Source organism: Akebia trifoliata, unplaced genomic scaffold (assembly GCF_017979445.1).
Source record: "Akebia trifoliata isolate Shusen 1 unplaced genomic scaffold, ASM1797944v1 Contig00608_ERROPOS3031104, whole genome shotgun sequence".
Taxonomy (NCBI): Eukaryota; Viridiplantae; Streptophyta; class Magnoliopsida; order Ranunculales; family Lardizabalaceae; genus Akebia; species Akebia trifoliata.
The window spans coordinates 586,500-608,942 of NW_028237131.1; the positions used below are offsets into that span (position 1 = coordinate 586,500).

Consider the following 22,443-nt stretch of genomic DNA (forward strand, 5'->3'; position numbering starts at 1 on the left):
ATAGATTCTTCGCCAAATTCTTCCCCAACTACCACAGCAAAAATCTCTCCGGATTCCTTAGTTTCCTTTATGAATTCGCTCCCATCCACTAGAAATACTGACTTGCCCTTTGACTTCGGTTCAACAATTGAAAATTCCTCTTTTATGGGCCCCAAAACGATCTTCAAGCCTCTCTTCATGAAAACATATTCATTGGCACGGCCTCTGTATGTAGCATCCACATCGAACTGCCATGGTCGTCCCAAAATCATATGGCAAGCATCCATTTCCACCACATCACACACAACTTCATCTGCATAATTCTTTCCAATTGAAAAATTAATGCGGTAGATTTCAGTTACCTTCACTTCAGCTCCCCGTTTAATCCAACCAATCTTATATGGTGAAGAGTGTTTCTCAGTTTGCAAGCCCAACTTGGTAACCATTGCTTTCGATACTATGTTTTCACTGCTGCCACTATCAATAATGACATCACAAACCCTTTTGTTCACAGTACATCTGGTTCGGAATATGTTATGCCGTTGAGATGGTTCTTCCCGTTTTGGTGCTAACAAAAGTCGTTGAACTACCAAAGAGCGTGACAGCAGCTCCCCTTCGTCACCACCCGTTACCTCTTCCTCTTCATAATTATAAGCTGCTTCATTCTCGTCCTCCTCTGTCTCAAATCTGCCATCTACTTCTGGCTCCACTAGGTTAACGGTACCTCTTTTAGGACATTGGTTGGAACGGTGTCCTGGTTGTCCACATCTATAGCACTTGTCAGACCCCGAACGAGCATAAGGGTTACGAGGTGCCACTTCTGGTGGAACAGTGTTTATTGGCCTTGTTGGACCTCCATTATTACCTGTCCCGCGAGTGGTGTTAGACACAGGTGGCTGAGTCATTGGGGCTTTACCTTTATTTACTACAGGACGGTTATAATCAAAAGAATTTCTTGCTATGACTGTCGCCTTCGATTTGTCCAATTGAGTTTCCGCCTTAATAGCCAACGCAACGGCTTCGGTTAAGGTGTAGGCTGTTTGCATCGCGACTCGATCCTGTATAGCCCAACGTAGCCCCCCAACAAACCTAGCAACTTGTTGCGCATCTGTTTCAAGCAAGTTATTACGCGACGATAGCCTATGGAATTCCTCTAGGTAAGCCTCAACTGTTCTACTTCCCTGCTTACAATCTTGATATTGTTGAAACAGAATCTGCTCATAATCTGGAGGTAGATACCTAGATCGTAACAATCGTCTCATCTTAGTCCATGTCCGAACCATCCCCTTTCCTTGTCGCATCCGTGTAATTTGCAACTGCTCCCACCAAGCAGATGCTCCCCCCAATAGTCTGTACGCGACTAATTTCATCTTTTTATCTTCAGGAATATCCATATAATCGAAAAACCTCTCGACTAATACCAACCAATCAAGAAACCCCTCGATCCGAAGTTGACCATTAAAACTGGGCAAGTCCATCTTCATACGAAAGGTTTGTCGGTCATGTTCCCCTTGGTAACCCCTCCGATTATTCCGAAGTATGGCTTCAACATCTTCCTCATCATCACTCAAGTTATCCTCATAGGCTAGCTGCCTACGTGGAATCTCTGGATGGCGTTCACGAACATCTTCAGCCCTCTCTCGGTAAGGTTGACGACCCATAGGACCGTCGCCCCGCTGATTAGTCCCTGCCGTAAGCCTCGCAAGAGTCGCTTGGACCTCTTGCAATGCTTGTTGGGTCTCACGCTGGAAAATTCTGAATTCAGCCCCTGTAACCATATTGTTTTCACGGTTACCGCCGTTAAGAATTTCGCTATCATTTCGTGCATTTGTCATCTGAACAGGATTTTTGCTCTGATACCAACTGACGTAGTGGAAGCTTATGAAGAAGTAGGCACTGCTTGCTTCTTGGAAAATCGTTCGAATCCACGAACCAAAAGAGTAACACACTCGAATCCACGAGCTTAGAGAATAAGATCTCAGAAAAGAAAAAAAAGATTCTTTATTGAATGAAGAGTTTTTCCTTACAATGAAAAGAAACAGCCTTTATATAGGCTGCAAAATCTACTTCTGCTGGAATTATAACTTTAGGAAAGAAATAACTAAAATAAGGAAAAATGCTAACAATTCAAAAACTATGAAAGATCTAATTAGAAGCATAAATCAAAAGTCCTAAACTTAAGCAGCAATCTAGTGAAAAGGACAACTCCAAATGGCAACTTCTGAAATTAAGCAGCACATTATTGCCAAAAATAGTAAAATGAAGGAACTTGCTCGAAAAACATCATAGATCCTAGCTAACAGCAAGAGTATTGGACAGCACATTGAGTCCAAATCAGCCACCGAATTTCATGCAATATGTTCTACATCAGTCTTCCTCTATATTTTGCTATGCTCTATTAAATTTAGCTACTTAGTTTGATATATGATGGTCTGAGTGACAAAATGATTAGGACATCAGTCCTTCCCCAGACTCATCTCTTGATAACACAAGAGGGTCCATCACAAAGCCTAGTGCGGAGATCAAGAGAGAAAGAAAACTACTCTCTTGTACAAAGGTGCAGGTGTATGGAAGAATTCAAGCAAGCCTATGTACAAATCATCAAGTTGGGCTTCAACTTCACATACCCAACACTTCTTAAGAGCTGCTCTCATCTATTAGCCCTTGAAGAAGGAATGCACATCCATGGAAAAGTTTACAAGTTTAGGTTTGATCCAATTAAGATAATCAAGTAAGAGGAATGCTTCACAAACCTTAACACCTTTGGCAATCAGACCTTGTGCAAAAACAATAGAGGTGGTTGTCACATCCCCAGCCTGCCTTACCAACTTAGCACCAATGTTGCAACAAAGTGGTAGTCCAAATTGAAAGATCTAATAGTTGTCACGTATTGCAAGGTTGAAAACAAGAAAATAAAAATAATAAATCAAATAATATTTCACATACCCAAGAACAACATAACCGAAATGAGTAGCAGTCCCATTCCAATATCTCCCAGTCCAAAGAATTAGATTAAGAACCTACAAATAGAAATTTACTAAGATATGAAGATTCATAACAAATCTCAAAAAATGAAGCTAATGGAATATGCTTTATGTGAATTAGTTACAATAAAAAAATCAGTGTGAATCACACAAGTCTTACAAATCTCCCCTTGTTCATCATATCTTCCATAAATTGAATTCTCTTCAAATAAATCCTTGATCATTTTAGTTATAATCATTTTCTCTTCAATTAATATTAAATTAATAATAATAATTTAAAACTATCCAGATTAAATCAAATTTTGGGTTTACAATGAAGTATTTTCTCAACCACACAACACTGAATTTTGATCTCAGGTCAATAATTACTGTATTAAGACAATTAATCCAAGTCGAATGCCAAAAAATTAATTTCAAATGTTCAAATTCAGAATCAGAAATTACAAAATAAATTGAAGCGAAGAACGATTCGATTACATACCTGCTCCATGTTCAACTAGACGTGATCCATGTAAATCTAGCTCCAGGAAGAAAGATAAAAAACAATTATCTTCAAATCTCTACAACTAAGCATCCACATATCATCAAAAAAATAAAAAATATGAGGAAAATTAGGGTTTTTAATGCAAAACAAAAAATCAAAATTACAGATTAAAAATTATCGGAGAGAATATCAAAATGTAAAAAATAATAAAATGAAAATCTAACCCGTGAGAGAGAGAGATGTGCCTTCTCAGGGTTAGACAGTTGACATTGTGGCGCTCTGAGATTTGGACTAAATCTCTCCATAAAGAGTTACGATGTAATATTCCATGGAGACAGAGATCGAGAGTTCGATCGAGAGATCGATTGAGAGAGCGACTGTGAGAGAGAGAGTGAGAGAGAGAGAGAGAGAGAGAGAGAGATGAGATCGAGAGGTGGATCAAGGGAGCGACTGAGAGAGAGAGGGACGGAGAGAGAGAGATCGAGAGAGCGACTGAGAGAGAGAGATCGAGAGAGAGCGACTGAGAGAAAGAGAAAGCGAGAGAGTGCGAGAGATCAACTGAGAGTGCGAGAGATCGAGAGAGAGCGACTGAGAGAGAGAGAGAGAGAGACAGTGAGTGGCTCATTCCCAAATAATGAGACGGGAAATGAGCGTTTAAAACGGCTTTAATAGGTAAAACAGTTTAAACCCATTTTTAATTAGAAACGGATACAATCCGTTTTATAATTTTGTTTCTCATTCATTGTTTTCTTACAGTGAACTCCCTAACTTGCCCATCCTATACCTAAGCTCGGCATTGTAACAAGATAACATAAATCCAACATGTTCAAGCTGAAGTAGAAGATAAGAATAAAGTTTTTAGTAATTTTCTAACAAAACAAGGCATCAACAATTGAGTGCCACACATCAAACATCGAAGCTTATATAATAAAAAAGAGTTCCAAGACATTTAGTGCTCAAAGAATGATTTATCTTTGACTACAACAATATATTTGTCAAAAGAGTTAGAAATGGCAGAAATCAACAAAAGTGTAAAATTGAAAATAGAAAGCAAAAATAATAGCTGAAACTAGAGTCGTTCCTAACCAAGACATATTTATATGACATGCAGACCAATGTGTTTAGTTTAATCTCCAAACAAAATGTGTCACATAGACACTGTACATTGTTAATTGAATGGGACACCGCTCTGGATCACAACTCAAGTAAGACATTTAGAACTCAAAGACAGATTTTTCAACTATAATTTCAAATCTATTTATATAAAGAGAAGCACAGTTAATAACATGAACTAAGCAAGAAATTGAACATTCTCATACCAACACATAATTATTATTCCGACAAAAAGAAATTGAACATTCTCATATCGAAACAACAGATTTTAACCAGCTACCATCGGATGATGTACTGTAAGAAAAATGGGTGGAATCAACATCACTCCTCCATATAGATTATAATTTAAATAAAGCTCCACTTTTAATAAAACTAGCTTATTAGTCAGTACTTAGTACCTCTTGGCGTGGTTGTCTTTTGTCCAAACCATCTCAATTCTGTGATGGTAGAAGCCAACGGTTATGCCAAGAACGCAGCCGTGTTTCGAACCTCATCTAACATTTTAATTTATTTCAAAGCTTGTTAAGACTTGAGAACAAGTTAAAAAGTAAGAGATGATGAAGACAGATCAAAGCTAGACTTCCAGTATGTTAGTCCAGGAAAATCATTTTAAAGATATTGAAGAACGTAAAAAAAAAAAAATGCATAAAAATATGGTAGTTATGAAAAAAAGTGAAATAGTTAAATTTTCAGTTTTTCCATGCTCTCCTAGTTAAATAACACCAACCTGGTAGTGGCACAACGGACAATTAGAGTTTTATCACCCATTTTCAAACCTTTAAGAGCGGTACAAGCAATCCCTAGAAATAGTTAAAGACAAGAAGTGTTATAGCATAAGCATGAAGAAGTAAAATGACTAGAAGACATACTGATTTCCAACCATCAGGATCCAAGCAGGCAATGATCTTGGTGTTGATGCCAAGTAATGGTCCAGGTTCACGTGTAATCTTCCCTCCACAAAGTTTAATTGCTTCTACCGTCCTATAAACATCATTTGTTCCAATCGCAATATGGTAAAATCGTACAACACAAGGAACAAGTCATCTTAAAGGAATCCATTGAACAATGGGATGAATCCAGAATATTGCTTACCAAAAAATAGTAGTGTAAAGAAAAAATACATTTATTTTTTCATTAAAGGATATTGACAACCACCTTATAACAAACAAAACAAAATCAAAAAAGAATTGGGGAAGAAAAAGAAGGGTATCCACCTGTGCATAACCATTTCCTTTATCATACTCAATGACCCCGTAGTTGTATGTCAACTTCAGCACCACATTTTTATCTTCTGGACCATAGCCCATCATGGTAATTGTATACTTGAACAACATGTATACCAAATGTATGCCCATCAGGAATATTAAGACGAGATACTAAGCAAGGCTCCTAAAATTACTCATAAAGACGACATAGAAGAAAGAACAATCAACAAAGAAATTCTGTCCAGCTTGTTGATAAGGAAAATGCCATGTTACCTTGTACTCGGGATTATCTCTTTTACAAAGAAGCTCCATACCAAAAGCCTATAAATCATAATCGTTGAACAGAAACATACAGATAGTAACTATTTCAATATAAATTAAAATGAAGAAAGCTTTCTGATTTATGCCTTCTCATAGAAATTTATGGTGCGATCAAGGTCACCCACTCGAAGCATCAGTTGACCCAAGGGCTTAGGCGTAGGGCCTCTTTCCAAAAGTTCAAACTTATAACCATCAGGATCTTCAACAAAAGCAATTACAATACTGCCACCTTTGACAGGACCAGGTTCTTTGGTTACTTTGCCCCCTTTAACCTTTATAAAATCAACTGTCTTGACAACCTATGCCAAGAAATATGAAAATACATACCCTCGTAAAAGCTTACAAAAAATTTGAAAAATACTTCAAGAGCTATACAATGCTGATTACCCTTATATCTACTGTCAATGTCTCATGTGACTGAACAAGACTAAATAAAACATGGGGGAGAAAACTTCCTGATTTGTATTGTTACAAAGATATGCTTAATACAGACATTGGGGCCCATTTGATTGGCATTTGACAGTAACTATAAGATATCAATTTATGAAAAATTCTCAAGAACACTAATTTAGATAAAGAAAACATAGTACTAGCAAATATTATATATTCTACATGTAGTTGGACCAGTTAAATTGTCCTGCCATTGAACTATTTTTAAGCCTCAAAACTATATTGAGTAGAAAGAAACCGCCAAACCCTGCCTAACAAATCCCAATTTATGTGATGCAAAACTAGAAGCATGCACCTGATGAGTGTCTCGAAACATTGAATTATACGCACGTTTCCTGGACATTTATCTTAATTTTTGTCTATATTTCTCTGTATTAAGATAATAATCAAGATAGCCTCGAAACATCATGTTGCATGTTATTAGATGATAATTAGGCTTAATTATACATAAATAATTTCATAAATTTGATTACGTGTGTTTCTTGTGCAGAAAATCAACATTTTGGAGTCCAAATCTCAAGGCAAAAGCATTATGGCCCACTTTGGAATGCCCTAATTCTTAACTCATGTTCTCCTATTTTGTTCTCTTGTACAAAGAAACTAGAGGCTACTTTTGGACTCTTCTACACATTTTTTTCTTTATAAATAAAACCTCAATCTCTAGAGAAATGCCTCTTTTCTTCTTACTAATTTTCTACAATTTTCTAGTTTTTCTTTGAGAGAAAGAGTTCTTGTAGAAGTAAGATCTCAATAGTGTATTTTTTCTTTCATCTTTGTTCTTTAAATTTCCTTGTAACTCTACTGAAGGATCATCAAGAAGGAATCGAATTACAACATAGATTCTTCTCATTCTCTTTTCTACCATGTTTCTCTTATTTTACTATTGTTGTAATTTGTTCCTTGCGATGATCGGCTAAACTTTTCTTAGAGAGGTCAATGACGCCGAAGCGAGTTCATCTTAATATAGTTATTTTAATTCTATCATTTCTACTTTAAATGTGTTCTTGTAAAACCTCTTAAGGTGAGATCATCCACTTTGTAACTCCAATTCTAACTTTGATGATTATTGCTTAGATGAGTTCAAGCTTAATCATGCTTTGTGATGAATTTAAAATATAAGTTGGATAATCTCCTCTAAGTTTAGGATTCATAATTGTTATTTCTCTACTTACATTCAAGTAATTAATCAATTTATCTTCCAATCCACGAACAACAATTTGTTAAGTGGATTGAGTTAAAAATGAGAATTATTCCGCAATAGGATGACTTGCAAAGGTTAATTTGATCTCTCTAAGTTCATTTTACATTGTTTTCAATATCTATTCTTGCTCTCATTTCAATTTTATTTCATTTCTTAGTTGCAATTTTCTAATCTATTTTAAAAATCTATTTTGCAGAATTCTATTTTGGTTTCAATTCGAATGAACATTTGAATCACGATTGTCCCTATGGAATGAATCTTATTTACCCAAGTTTTGTTCTAATATTTGGTCAATCTACATTTATGCAATCTACATAGCATCGATCACACCTAATTTACTAATGAGGTAACAGAGAACTTAAAATGGTTTAGATAGATCATTTTGATGAATAGATTTTGAACAATTAAAAAATTGGCAGCTTTGACAACTCAATGCACAGATGCAAGAAAACCCAAGTCAGTTGAGCCACAAGTTCAAGAATAGAGTTTTCGAATACCGCTTTAAAAAGTCAATAACCCCCAAAATATATAATAATTTCCACAATGCTTCTTATAGGGATCCCATTCCTAAAAGTTTTTCGCCCAATGTATTACAATTCGCAATTCAAGGTGTTCATCTTATCACCTGAAATTGACAAAACATCACATTTTCTCTCTTTGGTAACCAAACTTTCATGATTTCAGGATCACCAAGGAAATATAGACCAGAATATAGGTCACAAGGTGGATAAAAGATAGAAAAAAGGAATCCCATTGATAATAGTACCTTTGATCCGGAAAAAAAATTGAAAATTGAAAAACACAAAATTGTACATTGAAGAAAAGAAACTTACTGATTCGGAAAAAAAAAATCCCCAAATTAGTACCTTTGATATTTGATTTTAATGAATGACTAAAGTACAAGAAAAGCCAAGCTTTCCAATTTATAACCCTATATCAAGGGTAGTCAATAAATTGGATTCCTAATCCGTCCAAGCCCAATTGATAATAGTTTCACTCTTATTCATATTAGATATGGTTTCTATCTATGAGATCTGAATCCAATTCAAGTAATCGGATGGATTTATCTTATCATGATTTGGATACCCAAATTACCCCGATCCAAACCTGATATTCGTAGCCACATCTACATCACTAGCTTTCTACCACTTTGATTTACTCACCATTTTCAGTCACAAACATTGGCTTGTTGTTGTATCTGGTCTTAAGATATCCAATGATCTTCTCCATGACGTTTGGGACGACAAAGAATCTTGGCATTCCTGTCTGTAAAATAAAATAAGAACCTATGAACATAAGTGATCGGTTGTAAAGCTTGCAATAGAGATGCAGAGATAAAGATTTGAACTAAGACTTTGGGCAAGTCGAATTCGTTCCACAGGGACAGTTTGGATTCAAAAACTCATTCGGATAAACACACCAAAACAGAATTGGAAAACAGATTTTTCTTAAAAAAACAAAATTGATTTGTTTAAAATAGAGAAGCAATTAACAACTAATTTGTAAATGAAATTGAAACTACAAATAGAGATTGAGGAAAGAGGGTGTGGAGAGGTCAATTCAACCTTTGCAATTCATCCAAAATGCTGATTTGTTCTAATTATAACTCAATCCACGTAGCAAGTCATTGCTCGTGGATCGGAAGATAAATCGAGTTAAACATTGATGGTAACCAAAGAGTATTCATGAGAATTCTAACTTCAAACAAGTGTAACTGACTTATACTTCAATTCTTCACATAGCATGATTGTTCTTGAGCTTATCTAAGTAACAATCATCTAAGATTGATTTGAATGTATAAGCTTGCTAGTCTTGTTCTAAGAGGAATTTCAGAATTAACACATAAAGCAGAAAGAAAGAATTTAAAACAACATAAGTAGGATGAAATTGCTCCGGCATTCTTGACCTCTCTACGGAGAGTCTAGCCGATCATCGCAAGATTCATATTGCAGAAATTAATAACAGAATGAAGAACATGGGTGAAGAAGATGATGATCAATCTAAAATCCTTATTTATAGCTCTCCAACAAATTACAAAGATAAAGAATTGAGCACTCTTGATGTTCTCACTACACTCAAGAGATCTCTCAATAGAAAATTACAGAGAATTAAAGAGAGGAAACTAAAGAAAATTATAGAAGAAAAGAGCCTAAGAGGAACCCAAGAGGGGACCCCTTCTTTGAAATCAACCCTCAAATTTATAATGTTCTTATTCGGGTAATCGGGGTGATTTAGCGGATAATTCGATTCAAATGACCCAATCAGTTACAACCACCGAAGCTTCTAGAAGCTTCTGTAAAAATCTCGAGGATAAATTCCTCGAAATGACCGCGGCGCGGTCTTGGCTAGCCGCGGCGCGGTGACGTGGTGCCCAAATCGATCGATATTTTTCTAGAAACTTCCTTTCGGCCCGCGTATTGTAACCATAATTGTTATTTCTTTTGTTGGTTTCCGAATGTGCCCTTTTCACCTGAAATTAGTAACAAACTATTGTTAGTCACATTAATTTGAGATTTAATAAAATTTATTATTATTTTAAGGGAACTAGTATTTATATGATGGTAATCTCGGTGAAATTACGGTCCCAAAATGATATTATTGGGACCTTATCAATAAGTAACCAAAAAAAAAAAGCATCAACTTATAGGAAGAAAGGATTGAAGAAGGAAACATAAACATTTAATATAATTATGCTTTAGTGGTGGTGTTACATTGCTGTCATGACCCCAGGGAACACATGGACAATAACCTACCATATGCAATAACCACGTGTGATGCAAAGAATACAAGTTCACATAACCTATTTCAATAGTACACGGTTAACTGTCAAATGTAACCTACCATTACTCATTACTAAGCAAAACATATGCAATAACCATTAAAGATTAAACAAAACACACATCACCTATAATCATACATTACTAACTAGGATACTAATAATTAAGAACAACACATTATAATTATAAGTGGAAAAAGAAATGGACCTAAAGGGATAAATTCGCTACAAAGAGAGTAGCCAAAGCCATGTTGCGATTGGTGATATGTGAGAGCAGCAACAACAGGAGGGAGTTGAAGCAATAAAAAAGAGAGGATTAGATTATGGATAACTTTGTAGATGAATGACAGATTTGTGGCATTTAATGTCCCCTATTTGAAAGCTTTTAAACTAATATGCTTTAGACTCTTAAGAACTAGACTAGACTAAATTCATTGAGTAATTCAAGACGCTAATACTTTCTTATAGTGCGATCTAGAAACACTATTGCAAGCTGAGGCCTTGGAAAGACCACAATAGGTTGCTTCATTCCTAGGTCATCCACCTTGGACCACTTGAAATCATATATCACCACAAAAAAAGGCATTTACAGTTATGGGAAACTAATAATCCCCAAGTGCATCTTATCCACATTTGAACTTCCCAAAGGTTCTAGTTGCTGTCAGCATAGTTTCCTGGACTGCAACTCCTCATGTTTCAGGCTTTACCATTTCTACTTTAGTGTTTTAGGTTCCTGTATTAGTTTTCAGGAGAACATGAGTGGTTACAACACCTCAATACCTTACCACACTTACTAATTCTGTGGTGATGGGGAAATAGATGCCTCTTTTGACCTATGAATGTGTAAACAGTGCAATGCAAGAAGCAAACATCCAACCATCTTTTGACAATTGAACCAACAAAGTCCATATATCAACTTAAATAGAAAATACAAAAATAAAGAATTTCACAGCTCCTCTGAGACAAACGTTTGAGCATACGTGCACAAAATTTAGATAAAATGCTAAACACTAAAGTAGTAGGGAATTTGTAAAGCTTTGAATCAAGTTCAAATAAAACAAAAACAAGAAATTTTGTGTGCAGCATATGACCTAGTCTATCAAAAAGCCTTAACTAGGAATGCACACCCCCTTCAGTAGTGGTCCTTCCAAAAGGAAAATATTATGTTTTGCTTTCAAAGAATGATCTAACAAAAAATAAAAATATCCTTCAAAGAACCTTGTGTCAAAAGCAAGAAAATCACCATGGACATCCCTAAGGAAACATTGCCAGTAAATGGGCATTTCTTATCACTATATGTCCTTGAAAACAAGAACATCGTTATGTAATCCACATTACAGAATGGTTCTATAGGATGCTCTCACAATTAATAATCCAATGCTTACAACACTATGTCAAAATGAAAATTCAATTGCTCATAAACAAAGAGTAAAGCACGACAATAGCAAGAGACGGACAAGCAGAACCTACCCAAAATAATAAGCTTTCTTAGTTTCACAATATTCCTCAACTCTAACATGGGGAAGCATTTCCTTTTGAAGTATCTCTTTGGCATACCTGCAAAGTATAAAAGCATGTAGTTTTCCTAAACATACATACCTTCACATAGACAACATACATCCTGAAGACATGAATAGAACTATGAACTAAACATATTCAATCCTTTTTTTCCCTCATCACACCTATGGTGGATCCCCCTTTCTAAGTGTGTGAGCATTTTGTTGAGTATGTGAGTGCCTTAGTGAAATCAAAGGAACTCCTTGGACTCTTGGGTGAGGTTATATTAGGGGATTACTTGAGCGCACACGTACTCCATGTGACAAGAGGCTAAGTTAATGCCAATGCGGAAAAGTATATCAAATCTTGAAATCAAATATAAATACATTCAAACAAAATCTTCTTTGAGCACTTGAAGAGCAAACAAATCAAGTAAAAATGGCTATTTCCTGCAACATTTTTCTTTATAATCTAGAACTCCCAAAATAGGGAAAAAAATAAAATAATTTTAGCTCAAGTAAGATAAATTGAAACAATTTTTTGAAAAAAAACAGCCTTAAATTGGGTGTCTGGTCAAAGTTTCAATTTTCCTAATTACCAAATCTCAACAAATCATAACAAAACTGTTAGAAAATAACCCTATGATCTGAAGTATAAATCAACAAGAACACAAGACACAAGATATATGTGGTTCGGTAACATCAACGACCTACGTCCACGGGCGAAAAATGGCGATTTCACTATATTAACCAAAGAAGAACTAGATTACAATTTCTCGCTGTCTCTCATATATTTCTCACACCCTTTCGGGTTTCATCTCTTACCCTTCATATACTTAGGGTTATAAAGAGGTTAAACGGGTCGGATCCAAAACCAAACCAAATGGGCCCAATATTTTACCCGACACATTACCAATTAAACGGGTCATGTGGGTCGTTAACGGATCATTAAAAGATCCGGTTTGAATCCACGACAAATCTCCATATACAAGAATAGAAGACATAACCCAATAAAAACCAATCGAACCCTAATTACCAAAAAAATTACTCAAATCATTCAACAACCCTAAAGTAATTTGATCCACTAGTGTAGAAACCTCATGTGATCAAAGAATCTCAAAATCTCAAATCTCGAAAGATGGAACGAAAGATAAAGAGAGTAAAACCTTACTTGAATAGAGAAATCGGAAGAGTCGTTTTGTTTTTTTGTTTTTATTGAATCGAAGAGCCGTGAGAGATGCTATTAATCTTGAGTTCCAATCAAAGTACATAAACCCTAGTTTTTGAGTTTTTTCATTTTCACTTTGTGATCTTTGCGAACCCTAGATCTAGGAATCCGTGGAGGGAGAGAGTGCGTGAACCCTAGGTCTAGGAAGCTATGTAGAGAGAAAATGTATGTGTATGTGTGTGTGTGTGTGTGTGTGCGCGCAAACCCTAGATCTGATTAAGATTTGTAGATTTGAGACAAATTTGGGAAGCGAGTTCACAAACCCTAGATCTTGAATGTTGTGGAGAAAGAGTGTGTGCGAGAGATAGATACAAAGATAGAGAGTGTGATCGAGAGTTTTTAAGAGAGAGAGAGAGTGTGCGAGAGAAAGAGAGAGCAAGGACGAGAGACAAAGAGTGCAAAATGAGAGAGAGCGTACGAGAACGAAAGAGAGAGAGAGAGAGAGAGAGAGAGAGAGAGAGAGAGAGAGAGAGAGAGAAGAGAGAGAGAAAGCGAGAGATTTGCATGTGAGACAGAAACAGATATGTGTGAAAGAGAGAGAGAGAGAGAGAGAGAGAGAGAGAGAGAGTTGTTTGATACATTGGTGTCTCATACAATTAATCTAATAAGAAACGTCAGTTAAATGACTGCTAAGAACTGTCGCAATTAGCGATAGTCTTTACTAGTCGTTTTAGGCGTGTTTTGACATAGTGCCAAATAATCAAGTTTCAACATTTTTACAATTTACCTTCCGTTTCAAGTAGTTTCTTTCAAAAATTTTAACGTCAACCATGAGCCAGGAAGCTTAGAACAACTAATCAAATCCCTATTAGAGTCCAAGCATGGGAAGGCCATTTTCTTTTCTATTCTTTTCAATATTTATATCAATTTTTCTGTGATCTAAATTTCTTAGGATAAAATTGAAAAATGCATTAGTTCAGGGTTCTTCAGACTATCAAAGGTTTAAGTCTACATCTTTGTAATTATTATAAGCAACTCTTAGAAATAGAGGTAGCTGTAGACACCCCAATTTATATAGACTGAGCTCGAAATGCTTGACTCAAAAAATCTATGCCACATGCCCATTCCAAGAGGGCCCAAATCTGACCTTGTCCGTGCCAAAGGCATGGACCATGCAAAAGTTTGGCCTAGCCTATGTACCCCAAGGCCTTTTATATTTTTTCTCTAGTTGTGGATACCCCAAGGACCTTGAAACTTTTCTCTGGTCCATGCCTTAAGTAAGGATCAAACTATTTTCTGTTGTTTCTTGATTCTCACTCCCATATGTTATAGATTATGTTAAGGTATTTTACACTTTAATCCTCACTAATCACTCTATTTCCTTTATTCCCAAGAAACAATCAAGGTAAGTTACCCTCTTTACCCCTTCATTAATTGTTCTCTTAGTTTTTCTTCTGTAGTTCTCTTGTAAATTTGTGAATCTTTAAGGGTAGAATCCTTTCAACCTTCTTAAGAGTCAATTACCCCTAACCTTAGTTTGTTTGGAGTCAAAGCAAGGTAATTGACCCTTGAGTCCCTCCTCTTGTGGATAATTCTAGGCCATGCACCAAAAGATCAAAGTAATTTGATCTAGTTCATGGAAAATAGATCCTTTTACCCATCAAATGAATTATCTAGAACTTAGGGAGCATTTACACTTTTAGCCCCAGTTTGTTAGAACCCTTGAGATGGTAATTGACCCTTAAGTCCCTCTAAGTGTGGATAAATTCATGCCCTTTTCAATTTTTTTATTGAAATTATCATTTTCGTCAAGGCTTTGGGCAATAATATTCCTCAAAGAATTCTCTACAGACTTGGAGGACATTAAAACTCTTATCTTTTGATCATCTTGATTGGTAAGACTAATAAGAGTGTAAATGACCATCAAAACCTCTTTGATGGAAGGCAAATAAGATCATTTTATGTGGTTTAAGTATAATTAAGTTGAACTTGTGATGTATGGATTATTATGTCCCCAAGGGTCTTCAAATTAAAGCCTATAAATAGAGCACCCTCCCAAGACAAAAAAAAAAAAAAAAAAAAAATTCTCTCCTCCCAAAGTTTGTCACAAATCTTCTTCTTGAGAGCTTCAAAGACCCCAAAATCTGGCCAAGTTCATACTTAAACCTTTCGGGAGCTAAGTCATGAAGACCAAGGTAGTATTGCTTTAATTTTATTTTACTTGTATTCGCCCTTCCTACTTCTCCCCCCCCCCCCCCCCACCCTCTCTAGTTTTCTTTTTTGTTATTTTGCATTACAACCTTAAATAATCTAAGCCCCTATCTCACCTAGTATCTCTGTAAACTTGTCCGAAAAATGTGACAGACTAGGAATCGGAAGAAAGCACTAGTACAAAAAAGACTTTAGACAATGATTTTTAAGTAATGACTAAAGTTTTCGACATCGGTTAATACACCGATGTTTATACTAGCAATGTCTAAAATCTAGTGTTTTAGACATCGATTTTTAACTCAAATGCATTAGTGAAATTCTACTTGGCATGGCCAACCTCCCCCCACCAGATTTGTCAAATATGTGGTAAGAAAATACTTCAAATATGAAACCTATATTATTAAAGCATTTTGGCATGCTCGCTGACATAAGTTATACTAATGGACAAATAAGATCTCGTACAGAATCATAGCCGCAGACTCACTAAGAAGGCCAAGGTTCACAGGAAAGTAGTAAAGTAAGTATTTAGAACCAGTTGCACGCAGGACTTTCCAAGGGGGCGGTGCGTGTGACCATGCGATTAGTCTCACCCAAAGGTTGGGGATACACATGGTAAGAGAAAAAAAAAAAAAAAAAAAAAAGAATTTAGAATGAGTTGGAATAAAAATAAATAAATTATTTATTTAATAATCAGACAACATTAGCTGCTACCATATTCCTTCTCCTTTGTCGAACTAGTACACTGAACTTTTAGTTGAAATAACCAAATTAGAAATTTGAGCTATTTTGTTTCAGGTTTTAGCTGATGTCGGTATTAGTGCTTGTAATATATATATATGTTTTAGTGGAATAGTTACACCCTAAATATCATCATCTTAAGCTTCTTTACATAATAAATGCAATGAAAAATGAGTTCATCAACTCATACAACAACGGTGTATTCCTCAAAACACCCAACACACGGGTATTCTACTATTGCGGAAAATCTTCCTTAGACCAATCAAGATTGAAAACTACAAAAATTCAAAGTAGAGAACACAAAACACAAGAGATTTATGTAGATTAGCAAGATTGCCAAGGTACCAATTTGGAAAACTTTATTAAATACTCAGAATATTCTGCACATACATACTAGAGAACAGATTCTTTAACATAATAAACATGATCCGATGAATGAAAACAGTTAATAAAAATAAATAGACACCTCGCATCCATCAGGATTAAGGTCCATCAAAGGAAATGACATTCCAGACCCCCATGTCAGTGCAACTAATGTTACCATCAAAGGATGCTCCATACAAAGTTCCATCATTCTGCAGACCATGGATTAAGTAACTATCAGTCTTCTTATTAAGTATAATGGCTACAAATCAAGAAACAATCAAGCTGATTTTCCATGTGTAACACGAGGCATTTTTTTTTTTTGATTGATAAGCTGGGGTTAAAGGGACACCGCCCTGAAAACACTACTGTCGAGTGTAAATACAAGTTAAATCTTCCTCAATAATTCTCAAAAGTTCTTGAGGAACATTACACATTTCTTCATCAACGAAAAAACCATTTGAATAAGTGCCCTGTTTCGCTAAAAAATCCACTGCCCGATTTGTTTCTCTGCAAACAAATTCAAAAGAACAATTCGCAAAGAAAAATCTGTGTTCTGTAATTTCCAGCAACTTTTCATCATTTTTCCATGATGGAATGATTTCTTTTTTTATGCATTTGATTGAATATAATGAATCTGAAGAAATCAAAAGTCGGTTCAATCCCCTTGATCTAGCAAACCTCATCGCCTCTAATATTGCTTGAAGTTCAATTTGAATAATATCATCTGCTTCAATATTACTCCAGCCTGCAAAAAGCATTGACCCAACGCTATTTCTTCCAATAAATCCAAATCCTGACCGCTGCATTGATCGAGCTCCATCTGTGTTTATCTTCACAACATTCTCCTCTGGTTTTGATCAACATTTCTATTTTGTAACTGATTTAACAATGGAATAACAACAACTCCAATTGTTCAAAATCTGCATATAAGTATGCATGAATCTGTCCTCAATTGATAAACTATCAAACCGAATTTTTATCGCCTCGCCAACCTGTGTCAATATAGCTTCTTTTGATTTCTTAATGTATTAAAAAATTCTTTGATTTCTTTCCTTCCAACAAAAGTAAACCACTGCACAAAAGGATGTATGAAGCATTTCCATAATTTGTTTACACTGAATTCGCACACTCTTGATCACCTGTACTTTGTCCTCTATTGATCCCATTCCTACTCTTAAAATTCCAAACTTCTTCAAACATTGAGTCCAAATCCATCGTGTATATGGACAACGAAAGAACAAATGGTCATTTGTCTCTTGATGGTTATAACACAAGGCACATCGAGACACCCATTTGAAACCCCTCTTGTTCAGATTTTCCACTGTAGATAGCTTCTTCTGAACCGCTAACCACACAATAAAGGAAAATTTTGGAATATAATTATTCCAAATAATTTTCTTCCAGCCCACTGACTCTTGCCTTTCACATAGCTCTTCGTGAGCCGATTTCGAAGTAAATTGGCCGTTTGATGTTAGGTTCCAAACTATTTTATCCCTCATCAACATTTTAGGAATTGGTTTTGCTAAAATAAGATCAATAATTGTTTGCATACGATCATTGTATGGTCTTGGAAACACCCACCTTCTTTCCACAATAAAGTCTCGAATAACTGCACTTGAATGACTATCAAATTGATTTATAACTCTATTTCCAAATTTAGAAATAATGCTCCCTTCTTGTATCCAAGGATCTTTCCAAATGTATGTGTCTTTCCCATCTCCAACTAGAAATCGAACATGCTTTCTAACAAATTCTCTCTCATTTAAGATGCCTCTCCATGCCCAAGAAGCATTGTTTGGAGGTTGGCATTCCCAAATATCGGCATCCCTCACATATCTCTTCCTCATCCACTCTGTCCAAAAGGAATTGTTTTCCACCATTCTCCAATACAATTTTGCCATACCAATTTTATTTATATCCCTTAGACGTCGAATGCCAAGTCCTCCTTTCCCATAAGCTTTGCAAACTCTAACCCAACTAATCGGATGAATAGAACGCACAAGAGATGGACCACTCCACAAAAATTATTTAGAATGTTCTCAATCTTTTTCAAAACACTCACCGGAATATTGAAAGACGCCAACCAATAGACTTGAAAACTAGATAAAACAGATTTGATTAGTTCAAGTCTACCCGCATACGACAATAGATTTGCTCTCCACCCCTCAACCCTTTTAGAAACTCTATCAATCAAATGTTGACATAGCGTATGAGATAGTCTTGAAGAAAATAAAGGGAGACCCAAATATTTAATAGGAAGACTTCCCTTAGAGAATCCAAGAGAATCAAGAATAATATTCTGATTTTTACATGATTCACTGAAAAAAATCTGACTCTTTGCTTCATTAACTTGGAGACCAGAAACGTTGTAAAAAGAGTTCAGAATATCTCGAATAGACTTTACTAACAATTCATCATTGTTAGAAAAAATTAGAACATCATCAGCAAACATCAGATGGGAAACTCCTGGACTGCCCATAACTCTAGGAATACTCAAATAATTTGAAGAAACAAACTGATTAAGGATACAAGAGAAGGCTTCAATAATCATCGTAAATAAATAAGGGGAAAGTGGGTCTCCTTGTCTCAGACCTCTTTCACTTCTGAAAAACCCATGAGTGGTGCCATTAATAAGAATAGAAAAGCTGGGAGTTGACACACATTCCATAACTCGATCTATCCAAATTGAAGGACAACCTAATTGAAGGAGTATTGATTTCAAAAAGCACCAGTTAACACAATCGTAGGCTTTCCTAATATCAATTTTGGCACAAAAGGCTTCAGGAGATTTTGAACTATTAAAATTATGGACCATTTCATGGGCAAGAAGAATATTGTCTTGGATTTTTCTCCCCTTAATAAAAGCTGATTGATTAGGAGAAATAATATCAGGAAGGCAAATGGCTAACCTATTTGCTAGTAACTTGGAAATGATCTTGTATATAAAATTGCAAAGCGCAATGGGCCTGAATTTTTCAAGACGATTGGCATTTTCTTCCTTTGGGATTAAACAAACTAAAGTGGCATTTATTTCCTTCAACAACTTCCCCCTTTTAAAAAAATCCAACACTGCCACACACACATCTTCTCCCACAATATCCCAGAAATTGACGAAGAATTCACCCCCAAATCCATCTGGTCCTGGAGATTTATTCCTTGGGGAAGCAAATATAACAGATTTTATCTCCTCCCTTGTAATAGGACTTGATAAAATTTGCACATGTTCTTCAGAAAATTTTGAAATAAAAGGCACTTGCATACTTACAGTAGGATTCGGATTGCGAAACATAGCTGAAAAAAATTGAGTAGTCCACTGTCCCATTTTTTCTTCATCTGTGAGTAATGCTCCTTGATCCGTAATCAACTCCATAATCCCATTCTTCGCAATATTCGCGGCTACTGATGAGTAAAAAAACCGTGTAGTTCTATCCCCTTCTCGAAGCCATTGAACCCTTGATTTTTGTCTGTACATACTTTCTTCATTGTCTAGCTCAGAATTATAGACCCTCAAAGCCTCCACCTCCTGGCCTTGAAGATTATTGTCCATCGGCTCTCTCTGGATTTGGTTTTGAATCCGAAACAAATTATCCTTTGCTTCTTCTTTTCGACTATGAATAGAACCAAAGTAATTCCTATTCCATACTCTTATGGAATTTTTCACCGCACGAATCTTTCTTGTGAGTCTAAACATTGGAGTACCCATAATTTCCAGAGTCCACGCATTGAACACCACTTCTCGCAATCCTGGTTTGCCTATCCACATCGAAAAAAATTTAAAAACTTTTGGTCCGCCAGCAGAATTCCTTGGAAATTCCAATTTCAATGGGGCATGATCCGAAACTCCACATGGTAAATAATTCAGGAACATCTGAGGAAATTTAACCATCCATGCCATATTTATTAACATCCTATCCAACCTACAAAGAATACGTCGACCTCCTGTAGATTTATTACTCCATGAGAACCAGTCAGAATTTGTCCTCAAATCTTGAGCACCAATCGTATTTATGAAGTCATTGAAATCACGCATTGATCGTCTTGAAGCAGGGCGCCCTCCTACCTTCTCTTCTTGGAATCTAACCGTATTGAAATCTCCCAATACAATCCATGGTTCCGCCGTGACTAAGTGGCTAAGGTCTGTCCATAACAGTCTTCTATCGTTTTCAAAATTTTCAGCATACACAAACGACATAATACTAACAAAACCATCCCGAATCCTAGTGACTTTGCAATGGATCACTTGACTTGATTCGAACATCTTTTGCACAAAAAAATACAATGGATTCCAGCCCACCCAAATCCGTCCATAAAAGTGCGACTCATAGTTATCGATGAATTTCCAATTTTTTTACACAACTGTTTTTGAAATTTTTCTGCATCTGCAATCTGAATTTTTGTCTCACAAAACCCCATCAACTCAGCCTTCTCATCACTAATGAAATCGCTAATCGCCCTTCTCTTTCGCGCGTAATTCATTCCCCGAACATTCCACATTATCACTGACATTAAGAACTATTAATTTGATTTCCCTCACTAGGGATAGATTTCGATCCCGTGGTTCTATTAGCGACCTCCACCACATTCTTCTTCCTCATATTTTTTCCACCCTGTTTTTAGACAATTTTAGAATTACCATTGATAGCAGACTCTGTTGCTTCATAATAATTACTGTTCTCAACCAATAGACCATGTTCTTTTCCTCCTTTTGCTGTTTCATTATCCAGTACTTGAAAAGAATTTTCAATGTGCGTTGGTTGGACGTTCAGAACAACCTCAAGACTAGCTGCCAATTCCGGATTATCCACTTCTCTCTCTGCTCCAACATTTTGCTCCGCTCCAATTGGTATACCCGTATCCATTCCAGGTTTTTTTGAGGAAGACCCACGTCTCCCAACTACGAGATTCCATCCATCTTTAGTTGGAGTGGAATACGGCATCAGATTTGTTTCTCTCACAAACGATTTTGTTTCTCCACCCAACTCCGAACCACACGTTGAGTTCGAATTTGAAACTCCTAAATTTTTGGAATTTGTTAAAGCCACGTCATTATCTTCTTCTCCACTGCGATCCTCCCTGACTGCATCTGCATCATCCCCAAACTCACCCAAACTAACCATATTTGCTCCTACTTCAACCTCTTTACCGCCCAACTCAACTGAAGTTACATCAGTTGCAATTTCATTAACTCTTGACTGCTTTGCAGCCCAAGCAGAGACCATAATGACAGGTTTCTTTCTCTGCACTTTCGGGTATTGATCATGACTATGATCAAAGGTTGCGCACACCTTACACGGCTTCCATTCATAAACAATTCGTTGATTGTACTTCGCTCCATTCTCCCTTTCTAGAACTACTATGTCTAGAAATTTACATAGACAGTCAATCTCTACACAAATACGAGCAAACCCAAGTCGAGATCTATTCGCTGTAGCCTCGTCCGAATGCAAAGGAATTCCAATTTTGCTTCCTATACGACCCAAGCAGATTGGAGACCAAAATTGAATTGGTAATTGCGGAAGCCGAACCCAAATTGGAATCGAAGAGAGCATTTCACGCATAGGTTTAGCATCCACGGACCATTTTCGCAGAATTAATGGTCTTCCTCCAATACTCCATACTGCCGAATTAAGAACCATATTACAGTCCTCTGAATTGCTGAATTTAAATAAAAAAAATCCATCTTCCATGGATAGCATTTCCAGATTTCCTTTTATTTTCCACATCCTTTGAACCGCAATTTTTAATCCATAAAAATAAAGTCGTTTCCCTAGAAGATATCCCACCAGAGAATTCTCCCATCTTGCTGCTTCAGATTTTATTTCCTCTTCTGGCAACAAAATCGTTTCACCCTTGAATACTTCAGGAAAAAAATCAAGTCTCTTCTCTATCGAAGAAGGGATACCACCCTTTAGAAGATCTTTCCAAGAAACTCCAGCCGAAGAGGCTGCCAT

The 22,443-nt window shown here is 36.2% G+C and overlaps 1 protein-coding gene and 2 long non-coding RNA genes across 3 annotated transcripts; all 3 read right to left on the reverse strand.

The window, feature by feature from the left end:
* Positions 1–2,355: 2,355 nt before the first annotated feature.
* LOC147381260 (uncharacterized) lies at positions 2,356–4,186 on the reverse strand. Its single transcript, XR_015174686.1, has 3 exons — positions 3,672–4,186; positions 3,445–3,529; positions 2,356–2,999 (listed from the first exon to the last, which is right to left on the reverse strand). It is a non-coding gene; the product is annotated as an uncharacterized LOC147381260 (long non-coding RNA).
* Positions 4,187–8,900: 4,714 nt separating this feature from the next.
* Positions 8,901–12,273, reverse strand: LOC147381261 (uncharacterized). The gene is made up of 2 exons (XR_015174671.1): positions 11,984–12,273; positions 8,901–9,003 (listed from the first exon to the last, which is right to left on the reverse strand). It is a non-coding gene; the product is annotated as an uncharacterized LOC147381261 (long non-coding RNA).
* An 8,832-nt stretch (positions 12,274–21,105) lies between these two features.
* Positions 21,106–22,443, reverse strand: LOC147381262 (uncharacterized). The gene has a single exon (XM_086430685.1). It carries the CDS (start codon positions 22,441–22,443, stop codon positions 21,106–21,108), a length of 1,338 nt encoding a protein of 445 aa, XP_086286811.1.

What these genes read in the sequence shown, in the direction of transcription:
- LOC147381262 (XM_086430685.1), bottom strand. Translation starts at nt 22,443, where the DNA reads ATGGCAGCCTCTTCGGCTGGAGTTTCTTGGAAAGATCTTCTAAAGGGT.